At 42.5% G+C, this 13203-nt stretch overlaps 2 protein-coding genes across 4 annotated transcripts in view; one reads left to right on the forward strand and one right to left on the reverse strand.

The window, feature by feature from the left end:
* Positions 1-190: 190 nt before the first annotated feature.
* smim15 (small integral membrane protein 15) lies at positions 191-2356 on the reverse strand. The gene has a single exon (XM_030104964.1). It carries the CDS (start codon positions 2331-2333, stop codon positions 2109-2111), a length of 225 nt encoding a protein of 74 aa, XP_029960824.1. The 5' UTR covers positions 2334-2356; the 3' UTR covers positions 191-2108.
* Positions 2357-7102: 4746 nt separating this feature from the next.
* LOC115397584 (zinc finger, SWIM-type containing 6) overlaps positions 7103-13203 on the forward strand; it is a 44928-nt gene continuing 38827 nt past the window's right edge. For 2 of the 3 annotated variants that reach the window (XM_030103969.1, XM_030103970.1), the window contains exon 1: positions 7104-7721. In XM_030103969.1, coding sequence (XP_029959829.1) covers positions 7289-7721 — 433 coding nt within the window. In that variant the 5' untranslated portion in view covers positions 7104-7288. Of the gene's footprint in view, positions 7722-13203 lie in introns of all 3 variants that reach the window. The other variant, XM_030103971.1, reaches the window with a different exon arrangement.

Below are 13203 nucleotides of genomic sequence, written 5' to 3' on the forward strand. Positions count from 1 at the left end.
ATACTGTGTAATACAATCCATAAGAAAAGACATGCAAGGAAAAACAAACTGTGCCTGTGATGCAGAGAATCTCTTTTAGGTGAGATTTGATATGAGATGCTCGTTTCAGAGTCAACAACCCCATAAACTATGGCCTCAGTAATGAGCACTTTAATTGTCTCATCTTTTCAGAGGTGTTTTATGGCTTCTGTTCTATGTCTGTGTCATACACATACAGGACAATATCATTTACTCATCTTAAGGCAGACAGCAGTTTTCAGTCACCTGAATTTTGTGTGTGTGTGCATAAAGAAAAATGAAAATGTGAATGGTTACATCACTGAGTGCAACAGCATGTGTCAGGATGGCAAAAATGTTTATGAAATATAATAAATTGTGATTAAAGTTCTGTTGCTCTTTATTATAGAGATTTCTTCAAAGCCAGTGGTTAGGAATAGAGATCAGCGGTGTCAAACATACGGCCTGTAGGCTGACTTCGGCCTGCAGGATGACATTGCATTGTGTCAGAATCATAAAAGGAAAAGTAAATGACAGTGATAACTGTTCCGAATTTGTCCACAGGGGGGTAGAACATTAGGCTGAGACCCATAAGTAAACAGAAAATGACAGCAAGGCCTGTATTAATGCAATGCCAGTTAGCTTAGAGTGAGCTAAAATCACATTTGCATGAAGTGATACTTATGCAGAATTTTTTAAAGAAATTTGGGGTTCTACATTTTGCGAAAAAGGAGTTTGTAAAACATGAACATTTCTGAATACTTATTGAATGTACTTGAGGTTCTTCGGACTAAACTTGAAGTTGTCCTTGACATGCTGATGCCATCTCGTTGCTGGTTTTAGTGGGTTTACACCTAATCAACACTTTTTTCCACCATGTCGAATGAACTTCCCACAGCAAACCTAGCCAATGTACAGCTTTTACATTGGCTAGGTTTGCTAAGGGAAGTTCAATAGGCCAAATACTTGCTAAAAAAAAAGAAAAATTAAACTTTTATGTTGCCATTGACAACACGGTTCTTCTACTCACGTTTCTAAAATCTCTCGAGGGATCTTTGAAGCAATGGAAGAATCAAAAATGTTATCGGAAAAAGGAATCATTAAATTTGCTGAACCTTTTTTCCTCCCGTCTTCATTCAGAATGATTAATATTACCTGTTTATTTACAGGTCCTCAAGCATTTATGAGTCTACCATCCATCCCTGTGGACAGCAGAATGTTATGAGACAGTCACAGTGAAGGTTACTTATTTTTGTATTAATGAATACAGAACATAAAATGGAAATGTCTTCATACAAATTAATCCAATATATGAAACCTTCAATATGAATGAAAATTAAGTCTGATTATCTAATCCCTTCACAACGTAACAGACATCTTTGTCACTCACTTGGTCTTTCCCAACTTTAATACTTGTTTGCTCTGTGATTCACCTTTATCTTCTATTTTTTTCATCCCTGTGACTTGTGTGGATGTCAATTTTAAAAAAAAGTGGGTTTTTGCAGATGTACTATTGACCTCAGTTCACTCAATTCAATTGGGATCAAACTGGAGATATCTATAGAAAAGTAAGTTAAATACTCTAAGGATGAATGTTACGGTGCAAATACTTTGTGTACATTAAATAAGACGTACTGTGATTAAATACATGAAAAACTGGTTTTCTTATCAACCATGAAAACTTTATTGATAAGAAAGTAGTAATTTTGGTTGCAAAAGTTTCCACTACTCTCCCCACATCGTCAATTCAGCAGATCAGGGATGCTCATGATGGAATGCAAGGTGTTGCAACAGCTGCACAATATGACAGCAGATTTCTGTATAAAAAACATCACACAGACTACCACGGTGCTCTTGCTGACCGTAGTCCCACTGGGACGAGCCTCCTGCGGGCAGTACTGTCCATCTCAGCACTGTGCAGTCCGAGGGAGCAGCATCCCTCCCCCTCTACCCTGCACATGAGGAACAGTGGCCCTGTGTTGGCATTGGGGCTGGGACAAGGAGGGACACAGTGTCTGTATTTGGAATGAGGAGGGCCGTGAGCACGATGGTTGCTCATCCTATATATTATTTAAAAGGTTCAAACGCCCTCATCCAAGCTCCTCGCAGACTCAGTCTTTCTTGGTCCTCTTGGCCTTGGCGATGTTTTCCTGACGTTTTTGTTTTTTCTTCTGCTCACGATCACGTGCTTCAATCATCTTGGCCAGTTTCCAGGACAGCAGTGCGCTGGCGATGAAGAGAGGGGTAAGAGCCAGTATGACAGTGGTGAGGAAGCCGTAGGGGTCTTTGGCAGCCCACTCCACCACGTACTCTGCCCATGCTCGGACGTCAATCATCCTGCTCAGCAACAAGGCTTGATCAAACCTGGAAAAAGAGTATCATGATAGAGAAAGTGTGAATACTCGTCACATATATATTTAACTTATTATGCTTGATAAAGAGACCTTTGTGGATGTCTTCTGCGATCATAGTCAGTAGGATTTTGTGATTTAGCATAAAAAACACAAAATGACTTAGTCCATTCAAAGGAAAATGACAAGAACGAACATAAATAGACCTGAATTTGGAAACATAAACATATGCGTCACTTTCAATCCTTTCCTATTCTCATAAAATGAATGTTTGGCAGTAGAAACTATTAAAGCAAGGTTATATTAAGACTTCTGAAAGAGTGATGGCCATTTTCAAAATTGATTAAAAAATAAGCCAACACAAAGTGCTTCACAGTTGACATAGGTAAAAAGATCTAGTTCCTAGTATAATGCATGGTGATGGAAACCCCCTATGTTTCATCAAAAGTAATATTAACGGGAACAGAGGGCCTGTTAAGGATCAGTAATAATATCACCACAGGAAGTCCAACACTGGTGAGTCAATGGCGTGATATCCAGGAGGACTGATTGAAGGGGTGAGTAACTAAAGACACTGTGACTAACAGGAAGGCAGTAAAACTGCTTTTCCTTGTAGCCTCTGTAGGCTCTAACATTAATCTACATATGGATTTCACTTGACTATTCCCAGTAGCTTAACTGTGTTATCAAGGAATACACTGCTATTTCCCTGTAAAGCATTTGTTTACCATTTTGTCAAGAAAAGAACCATGGATGGCGTCTAATAATTATCTATGAGTGTCTCACACAGCAACAGGTCTTAACATATATCACCACGTTGGTCCAACAAGTATAGTTTGAAAAATGCAGCACACTTGTACTTCTTATTTCTTCCAGGAGCACTGAATGAGAGAGAAGTTCACTGAAGGGTATTTAAAATAAATCATTCGTAAAGTTCTGCCACCAGTTAGCTGCTAACGACCAGCAGCTACCTAGCATCAGCCCGTGAAGCAGCTAGCATTTGCAGAGATGAATCACATCGCTGTACATCCTTTTTAATAGTTCGCGTTTCATATTCCCAGGCCACCCTAGAATAAGATTCTGGGTCACTAGACCCAAATTTAAATGTCGAATCTTTAAATGTAAATCGAAAGATTACTACCGCTTAACAGAAACTAGCCCGCTTCTGCGCCGGGAACGGCCTAACTTGATGGAACAAGACTCAACAACAAAGCAAAAAATACGTGCGAACGACACATAATGCCTGGTCTATGAGTCCACATTAGTCAGTGGTAATGATAGCAGCACTTAAAATAATGAATGCTCTTACCAAAGTGCGAAGATTTATGCTTATATCCACGATAATGACTGTCAGCTCCTCCTTGTTCCGGGAAGTGTAGCTGGTGAAGACCCAACTCATGGTGCGTTCACTGCACCTCAGAAAATATGTTACTATTTAATTCTTAATATATTTTTACAACTGTTTGAAGTGTAGGCATTTCTTTGTTATTAATTTTAAGAAAAAAATTTAAACGTTGATATTTTTGGACGGTTATCAATGAAATAACTATCATTTTAATTTACCATATTACAATTTTAAAGACGAAACAGAGACCTGAATGCAGCACCAGCATTGACTTTTGATTGGACATGACGTGTCCCTGAAACGATGGGAAATGTAGTTCTTCCGGTGTTAGAACGTGATACATTTATCAATACAATCAATTAAGACAGGAGTCCTATCGCAATAATGTTTGTTATTAATAATACAGTGTTCCGAATCCTTCAAATCCACATAACCTAACACTTTTATAGATGAAGAAAGCCTGTTTTGGCGTAGTCATTAAAACCAAATCCCAGAGTGCTTGAAATAACTAAAAATGATACAATGTATAGTTTGACTTGCAACAAAATACAAGTTTTTTCATAACAAAATTAAATTGACTTACAATGGAGGAGAAATGATTGTCTCAGAGGCTTGATGCCATTAAACTACATGATAGGAACAGAGTACTTTTATTTAAAGAAAATCAAGGTTTTATTGTGCTTGAGTAACACATTGAATTGTTCTCAAATAAACACTCTTCAGATGAGTATTAAAATGTTTGATCAAGAATATGTTTGATTTGTTTTGAATTTGTAATAAAGAAAAACATGTGTATGTGAGTCAAATGAAAAAGAAAAAAATTAATAAGGACCCAACTATAGTGTTGAGCTGCTGTGCAGACTTTTGACCATGTGTGGAACTGCTCTGTCTGACGGATGAAGTAAATGAGAGGGCAATAACTGGGCAAGAAAAAGCAAAAGGCTCCACTGGTCCTCTGAGAAAGATGACTAACATAACAAAGAAGGACCTGCTGGCTTTGTGAACTTCCTGTGGGGAAGTATTGAAACCAAATCAGGTTAGGCCACATCTGCTCTGTCCATACGGCATGGATCACTTTCAGAGCAGTTCAAAGGCCAGCCTTTTAGACCTACTCACAGAGGAGAGAGAGGGGCAGCTGGAGCACATGCAGACACACGCACACACACATTGCAAACACATTCTGCTTTACCAGCATAGTTTTGGCCAACTTTTATAGACAATTTAGAAAAAACATCCCTAACTCAGTGGCTTTTGTGTTTCATGCCTATAATTATTAGCTTCTGCTATATGTCTCGTGAGGCAATGAGATCCAGGGGGTGGGAAATGCAGCCACACCCTAACCCCTGATGAGTATTTTACTCCTACACAAGTGGGGCCCCCTTTTCATGACACAGCTATGGAACTACCATTATCGACAGACAGGGTGGCAGACCATAAAATAACTGCACCACAATTTATAGTTACCCAAGCTCCACTGGTTTGTGTGTCATAACTTCTAGATGAAAGAAAGCCAGATCTACCCAGACGTCAAACAATCCCAACGTGACTTTTTATTGGCAGTTGATTTGGTCAATTACAGGAGTGAATAAGGAACAAAAAATGTAATGGGATGTATGATTATTAAAGGATAATCCTCTCTTTTAGAGAGAGGTTTTCAAATAACAAATTAATCGGCAAAATATTCAACAATTTGAGACTCAACAATATTCCCAACATTTTGAAATTCATGCTTTCATTTTTTTCTAACTTCATCATTTTTTATGCTTATTTTCTCCTAATTGTGTCAAGTTCAAAATACAATTTCATAAAAAAGTATTCTCCTTGTATTTTTTTCTGTCTATAATATGCCAGCGTAGAAGGTAAAGTCTTAAAGAAGGACTCATTTTAGTCTGAGGGCCTAAACACAGCACAATCTAATTTTCAGTGGGGAAGATTAATTCAATATTGCATCAGCTGCTGTAAGTAACCTCAATTCAGAATGCTTCTCTTTGTGTTACTGCAAATAGTAGCCTACATTGTGAAAAAACAGTAAATAATTGTATTTTTTTGAAAATGAACAAAATCACATAAAAAAAGCACAGTCTTATTTCTTTTTTATGAAGTCTCACAAATTGATTTTGATTTTAATGGTACTTTGCTCTTTTACTGCATCATCATCATCATCATCATCACTGACATTTCTGTTTACTTGTGGGTCTCACTCTTGAGTTATGTCGACTTCTTTGCTTGAAAAAGTGCCCATCGAATCCCTGTAGAATAGATTTGGAATATGAATTATCTTTATTTCAAATCAAGATTGTCTTTGTCATTGGATGTTCGGGGATTATATGCTTGACACCCGTGGTCAAAAGAGCTTCCTGAAACACAGGTCCTCCTCTATGGTCACTTTGCATCTCAGAAATAATACTGACCCTCATTTGTGCAATGACCACATCTTTAAAAACACAGTTTGTATAACCATGCTTTTTCAATAAGTCTGATACCATGTTTATATGTTTTTTACTTATTATAATTCTCACATAAAAAAAATAAATATTTACAATATATTTACTATTCTTAGATGAACACAATTCCTTTAAATTAACAGATGTTATGCTATATATGTCCTGTTATCTACTAGTGTTCATAACTACTGCTTCTTCTGAATGTAATTGATGAAAACAATCAGGTGTGTTCAGAGGAGAGCTGAGCTACAACATGGTTATGTTTGGAACAGAGATTAATATCAAGAAATGATAGTGTTTGTCATGGTGTCATTTAATAAGTTTGATTTCCAAGAAAAAGTATTTCTCTTTCCACTTCTTTACCCTTGCACAATCAGCTTTAAGACAAAGTATTAGTGTTATTTTGGAGATAACTGCACACAATAGGTTACTGATCATCATATGAAAGATATCTGTGGCGTAAAATAAAGTGGAATGCAGTTTGAGTTCCAGGTTTGTGTTTGATTGAATAACCATCAGCTGTAACATGGTAATGCAAACAGCTGACCAAAATGACTGATGTGACTACAGAGGACAAGCATGTCAACCTTCATATCTTTATGTTTCTCCTCCTCCCACGGCCTCTCCCTCTCTCTGACAGCTGAGAGTCCTTTTGGACTAAAGCCTTGAAAACAACCATCAAGTTGTTATTGAAGAGCCCGGAGCCCGGGGTGGTAGCTCAAGCTCCAAAGGAAAAAAGTCAGTTTTCTTGCCCCCTTTTACCCCTGTGGGAAACTGCTAGGCCGCCCCTGGATTAAGTCCCCGCCTTTAAACTCAAATAAGAAGGAAACTTCAAAGGCCGTCGGCCGCCGGGGCTCCGCCCTCGCGCTCCCGGTCGGCTTCACAAAGGATTTGCCGACGTTCGGGAATTCCGCCTCCAGTTCCTTTTATAGCGCCACTCGTGCGCTGGCAGCGTTCCAGGACCCCGCCCATCCCGGTTACTTTGACAACACAAAGGACTTCACGGAACTCGCAGGCTCCGCCCACCTTTCCAAATAAGGGCAGACTCTCCATGTACGGCAAACAATCGGTGCGAGATTGCCCTTTTCTCTTCCTTATCCCGTTTATATGATCGGAGAGGAACTGCGCTTCAGGTTGGAAGCGGTGCGATCATGGCCGAGCGAGTCCAGCAGCCCCCAGCCAAGCGGCTCTGCTGCCGGCCCGGCTACAACCCGGCATGCAGGCAGGGGCAGCGGGCTGGAGGAGTCCTGTGTGGCGGCGCGGGGTCCGCTCCGGGAGGGTCGGGAAATGGAAAAACGCACAACCCCGAGTCGCTGCTCGACATCGCGGCGCGCAGAGTCGCGGAGAAGTGGCCGTTCCAGAGGGTGGAGGAGCGGTTCGAGAGGATCCCGGAGCCCGTCCAGCGGAGGATCGTATATTGGTCATTCCCACGAAGCGAGAAGGAGATCTGTATGTATTCTTCTTTCAACGCCGGAGGAGAGGAAAGTGGAACTAGCGGGGACAATAATGACGAGACCCAGCTGCCTTTCCTCCGGGGTGTCACTCTGCTGGAGGGTGGCTGGGTGGACAACGTACTGCAAGTCGGTGAGTGGACTGTAGCGGTGCGATAATACAAGGAAAAACAGACAATAATCAACAAAACACTCGAACCTCGCTGTTTGCCTTTTCCGTGGAACCATGCCAGACTTTTAAAGGGGCTTGTGTTTCCCTTCCATAGCCCTGTCTATTATAAACAATGCAGGGTATTTCCACACCAGTCTACCCTATAGCTGTGTGAGAATAGCTTATTTTCAGATAAGCCCGTAATAGTAGCCCACTTCTCCTTGTTTTTACCCACTGAGCTGCGCGCATTGAATGGCCCAGAGCCATCCCAATTGGAAGCTTAGCACTTTGTTCCTATTTTTGTGTCTTTCCAGCTCTCCATGCCCCCACCAATGGGTACGCAGACAAAAGCCCCCTATATCTTTTCACCGCTGGCTAAATAGACGATATTTAGAAAGGGTGGGAGGGACGGTGATTTAAAGCCACAGTGCTTCTATTTTGTTTGCCAAACACCTTTGTGAGACGGACTGAAGCTTTTCCTGCTGCCTCTCTAGTTTCCACTTAAAGCCCGAGCTGCATGCACCTGGTAAAGGCGTGAATGTAGCTGTTTTTCTTCCTGCAGTTGCAATATTTGTTGCAGAGCTGGGAGTAAACAGAGGTGCTATAGGCTCAGCAACCCCCTGCCTTCCTGCCTGGCTGGCTTCCTTTGCCAGAGCCACAATATTTCACTGCATTCGTCAGTGCAATAGACTCAGCTGTCAATCCGACTCCCCACCCTTGGAAACGGTTCAGGATTCTAATCCCATTACCCTCCCCAGTTCATCTGAATCTTAATGCATTCTGCAAACAAGATTTTATGCATGATCTTCTTCCTCCTCCCTCCCTCCCTCCCTCTCTGCCTTTCTCCCTTGTTTCCTTGGTCTCTCTCTCTCTCCCTCTCTCTCTCTCTCTCTCTCTCTCTCTCTTGCTCTCTCTCGTCTTGGCTTACTATCCCTCCAAAGAATCTGTGTGGAGATGGCTTCAGCTCTTGTGGGCTCAGAGAATGTGCAGTGCACAATAGTAGCCATGGAGCAGGCAGACAGGCAGGCAGCTCTCCCTCCCCTCTCTGGCCTGTTTACCAGATTCCCCAGCATTAGGCTCATTTGTGTGCTCAGTCTTGTGCTGCTTTAGGAAGCTAAACAGGCAGCTCAGGGTAATATGAAAAGTATGGGGTGTCAGCAGAGAGGTGTGTGCGCTTTGACAATAGTCAGAAATAGTGACAAAGAGCGTAGCGGGGTCATTTTCCGTGGTCACGTGCGTGGCTCCTGTGTATGAGCGATTGAAAAGAGTATGTGTCAGTGTGTGTGGGGCATTGATAAACACAGAGGGGGGGATTGTGCATGCGTGTATGTGCGTCTTAGCCTGCACGGGCTGTCAGTCTCATCCTGCATGCTCACAGAGTGGAGAATGACAGGCGAGTACACAGCAGGAGGAGGGCATGTTATGCTGATTGCAATTTTCGCCCCACAAATTTTTTTTTTTCTTGCTGGAGAAGATAAAGCCAAGGAAGAGAAAATGATAAATAAAAGATGCAATCTACTCCAGGGGACAGGCAGCCACTGGAGGATGAGGGCTTAAAAGCAGGGCAGCATGGGAGGGGGGCTGTCAACCACATCACACACCACATGTATTGGCCCATCAAACACATACAGTGGGTCTGGCTCAAAAAAAAAAAGGGGTGGCTGTGAGGGTGTGCACACAAGCCCGTGTGTGTTGTCAGTGGGATGGGATTCGGAGTTGATGATGAAAGACAGTGGAGCAATAGAATAGATGTGGAGGTTATTGTGTATGGGGGGGAAAAAGCTAATATACTTGAATGGATCTGATGTCGCTGTATCCCTCTCCTTCCCCTCCCGTCTCCTCCTCCGCCTCCCTCTCTCCCAAGTGTGCAGCTATAAAACTCTCCATATTTACTCCCCTAAGGCCAACTACCAGCCCCCAGTCTCCTGTGATTATTTATCTTTTTCTCAAAGACATTAATCACACACTTTTTCTTTTTTTTTTTTTTTTTACTCCCTTCATCTCTTTCCATACATCAGTGCTATGGATGGAACGGTTGGGGGGGGGTGGCGTTTAAGGGGAAGAGCAATAGATCGGGTGATATCAAGAAAAAGAGGGGAAGCCTTGAGGGAAAATGTGGGTGGAAAATGCAAAAGAGGGAAGAGGCATTGAAATGGTGATTGCAAGAGAAGTGGGATGTATGAAAGTAAAGAATGAAGCACAGGAAAAGGGGAGAGAGTGAGATGGATGGGTTGTTCGCTCTCCCATGCGGGTTCATCTGTTCCAGTGCCAGCCTTCGAGATAAATATTCATATACGAATGCAAGTGTTATATCTCGCAGTCCACTGCTCCTTAGTTATAGCAGTGTTATACCAACCCGGCTCCAGCCCTCGTTGCCCTCGTTGCACTCTTTCCACCGTCTGATGAATTTGTCAGCCACTGATCAGTCAGGCAGTGGACCACATACCTGACCTCAGCCAGTATTAAAAAAAGCTTCTTTGTGTAATAATACATTAAAAACTGAAAATGATGAGATTAAATATGTATGTTGCTTTGTAGGCCGGTCCCCTAACGGTAGCTGTCTGTCAGAAAAAGGACACTGTCGTGAGCTGATCACAGCGATATCAATACATCTCGCCCGCTCCAGTATTCTTTAACTTGTCAATCAGGTCGAGTTGTGTGGCAGCCAAGCTTCATTTACAACTATAGGAAACTTCCAGGCCTGCCTGTTCTGATCACAGCATCTGTTCCACTGGTCCCCTTGTGTAATTTAGACTCAGCAGCTCATCACGCTGAAAGGAAGGCTAGCATTATAGTGCCCCGTCCTCTAATTATAGAATTCTAATCCTATGGCTCTAACATGGCACGACAAAGCATGTTTGCACTTCATTACCCTCCTTCCTGTTTTAGTCCTATAGTCTGGGTCAAGTTCATCCCCTCTTCTGTCATTTATTCAAAGCATGTACTGTCCCGCCCCTCCTCCCTTTGACACCTACTCCCCATATTTCTAACCCCCCCCGCCTCCTGCACGCACGGGCTACCTCCAAGGGCTTTGTGCAAAGAAGTGAAGTAAAAAAAAAACAACAACATAAGACCCACTGCCCCACACACACACACGCATACACACACATACACACACAAAACCACCTCACTATCCTGTTACCGTAAGCCCCATGTCCCTAAGGAGTGACATACTGATGCCTGGCATATGTCGCTCTCTGCAATGTCATTAGCATAGGCTACTTGCTGCTGCCTATTTATCCGGCTCCCCCTCTTGTTAGGCTAATTTTTCTCATGGAACTACATGTCATTTTATCATGCCGCTGCCCCAAATCAGAGTGATGAGGTGGACACTTTGAGGCTGCTTTAAATTCAACGAGAATGAAAGCAGATACGCGTATCCAGTGGACTATTCTGGTGTATTTTTCCATGGTGGTGTTGTTGGACTAGATAGCCTGTAATATTTTGCCTTTCCCCTGCCTAAAATATCACTGAATGTCCATAGCAGTCATGCCTGTTTGAGTGTGAATGTCATCCTCCTCTGCTCCACCTATTTCAGGGACAAATTGGTGTGTGTGTGTGTGTGTGTGTGTGTGTGTGTGTGTGTCTTCTGCTTCTGCATGCTCATAACTCAGGTTAATTTGTTCACGCTCTGGAGAATCTTAATTGGGTTTCTGCGTCATCTACTCTCTCTTACCCACTTTTTTATCTTGATGTCAAAGAAACTGGTTAATAGCAACCAGGCGCGTGGTTCCCTTCGTTTTCACCAGGTTCGTTGTTGTGACACAGATGGAGAAAATCACAACGCAGACTCTCCCAAATCCCACTTTTACTGTCTTAAAAGCAGACTTTGGATGTGTTATTGGAGAAGCAATGGCACCACACATCATTTCTTTTTACTTTGCGCCACATATGTGCTTAGAATTTAGGCAGAGCTGCGGCAGTGTCATTCTTAATTTGCAGAGATACAACACCAGCAGAATAAAGGAGCTGATACAACAAAGAGTGTTTGTGCGCACAGCAGGTTATTGTTTGTGTGACAAAGCAACAAGCCAAACGCCAGTGAGGAATCTTTTGCCACTCATAAAGTTGAAGCAACATTGATCTTGTTTGTGGTAAAGCACGCACGTACGTGCATTACTTTCCTCTGCACTTTTTCCAGTGAAAAAAAAAAAAAAAAATCACACGGTCTCACAAAGAGGTTTTCGAGGACCCGTATCGACATTTCAAGCATTTCGTCTGCAAAGGTGCAGAATTTAAGATGCGTAACGTAAATCTTGCATGAGCATGTCGCCTGGCGAGACGCTATCAGGCCGAGCTGGGTGTTTTTTGGTGGGTGAGGGCACGTTCCTTCACTTTGTGTGTGGGCTGTTTCTTTTCATGTGGGTGAATCTGGTTTTATTTTCCTGTTAGGTTGTAGAGACTTCCTTTATCTTTTTTACAATGTCCGTTGAGAATGAGCCCACATGCCTGCACCAGAAGACGGAGACAGAATGCCTGTGAACGCACCGGGAAAAGCTGTATGTTATATAAAGGGTTCACTTTTTGACTTCGGAGTTACACTATACAACTCAGATTTTTTTTAAACCCTCCACAATATTTTATATTTTTTGCAATGTGGTAAGAATATGTTCTTTCTCGGGGATTTAAATCTTCAAATCAGATGATCTGATGTCATCTGTCAACCAAGCTCCTAGGTGGGATTGTTGATGGCGCAATGAACCTGGATGTGATGCCTCGGGTCTACCCCCAGGCATGTGACTAACCTTGGGCTTGTATCGTCATGGAAACATGGCTGAGCCTACAGCTAGTGTAAACATCTGGCTGTCCGAGAGCGAGCGAGCGAGCGAGCGAGAGAGGGGCAGCGACTGCGTGCACGTGAAGAGATGTGGAGTCTTTGGAGGACGCGCCCTCTCTTTCTCTCTGCTTGTGTATATATGAGAGACTGGGAGAAGCGGATTCCAGGCCCTTGTCCCATTATGCTGGTTGAATGGAAAGAAGATAGGATACCTTACAGCTGTCATGTAATGGAAAAATGGCAGCGTAGTTTCTCCTTATGTGAGCGAGCGCCTGTGCATGCAGATGTGTTGGTGTAAATGTCACTCCAGATAAAGATTGTGTTTTGTGTATATGCTTCCATTTCCATTTTATTGCTTTTGTTTATTATTGCACAACGCCAGATAACACCTGGAGTTGCAGAGTACCTGAGAATTATTTGTTCATCTTCAGCTGAACTGAAACTTCTTTATGAAAAGCCAAAGCTGGATCGGTGTCACTGTAAATCTGAAACGGGTTTACGCGATAATTACTTTCATTCTGCTCATAAACAGTTTTACCTCCAGCTCGTTTTCCACCTTGAGTTTGCTTACAGTCAGTCAGAGCCAGTTTCATTCTGGGTGGCCCCATCTCAAGGAAAGACCTCATAAATTCTGATAATGCCATGTTGCACCAATGCAGTGATAAAGGACCACTGGCATTTCTGCCT

This window comes from Salarias fasciatus, chromosome 12 (assembly GCF_902148845.1).
Source record: "Salarias fasciatus chromosome 12, fSalaFa1.1, whole genome shotgun sequence".
Classification (NCBI taxonomy): domain Eukaryota; kingdom Metazoa; phylum Chordata; class Actinopteri; order Blenniiformes; family Blenniidae; genus Salarias; species Salarias fasciatus.

Coding starts and splice junctions, on each gene's coding strand:
- smim15 (XM_030104964.1), bottom strand. CDS start 2,333: ATGATTGACGTCCGAGCATGGGCAGAGTACGTGGTGGAGTGGGCTGCC.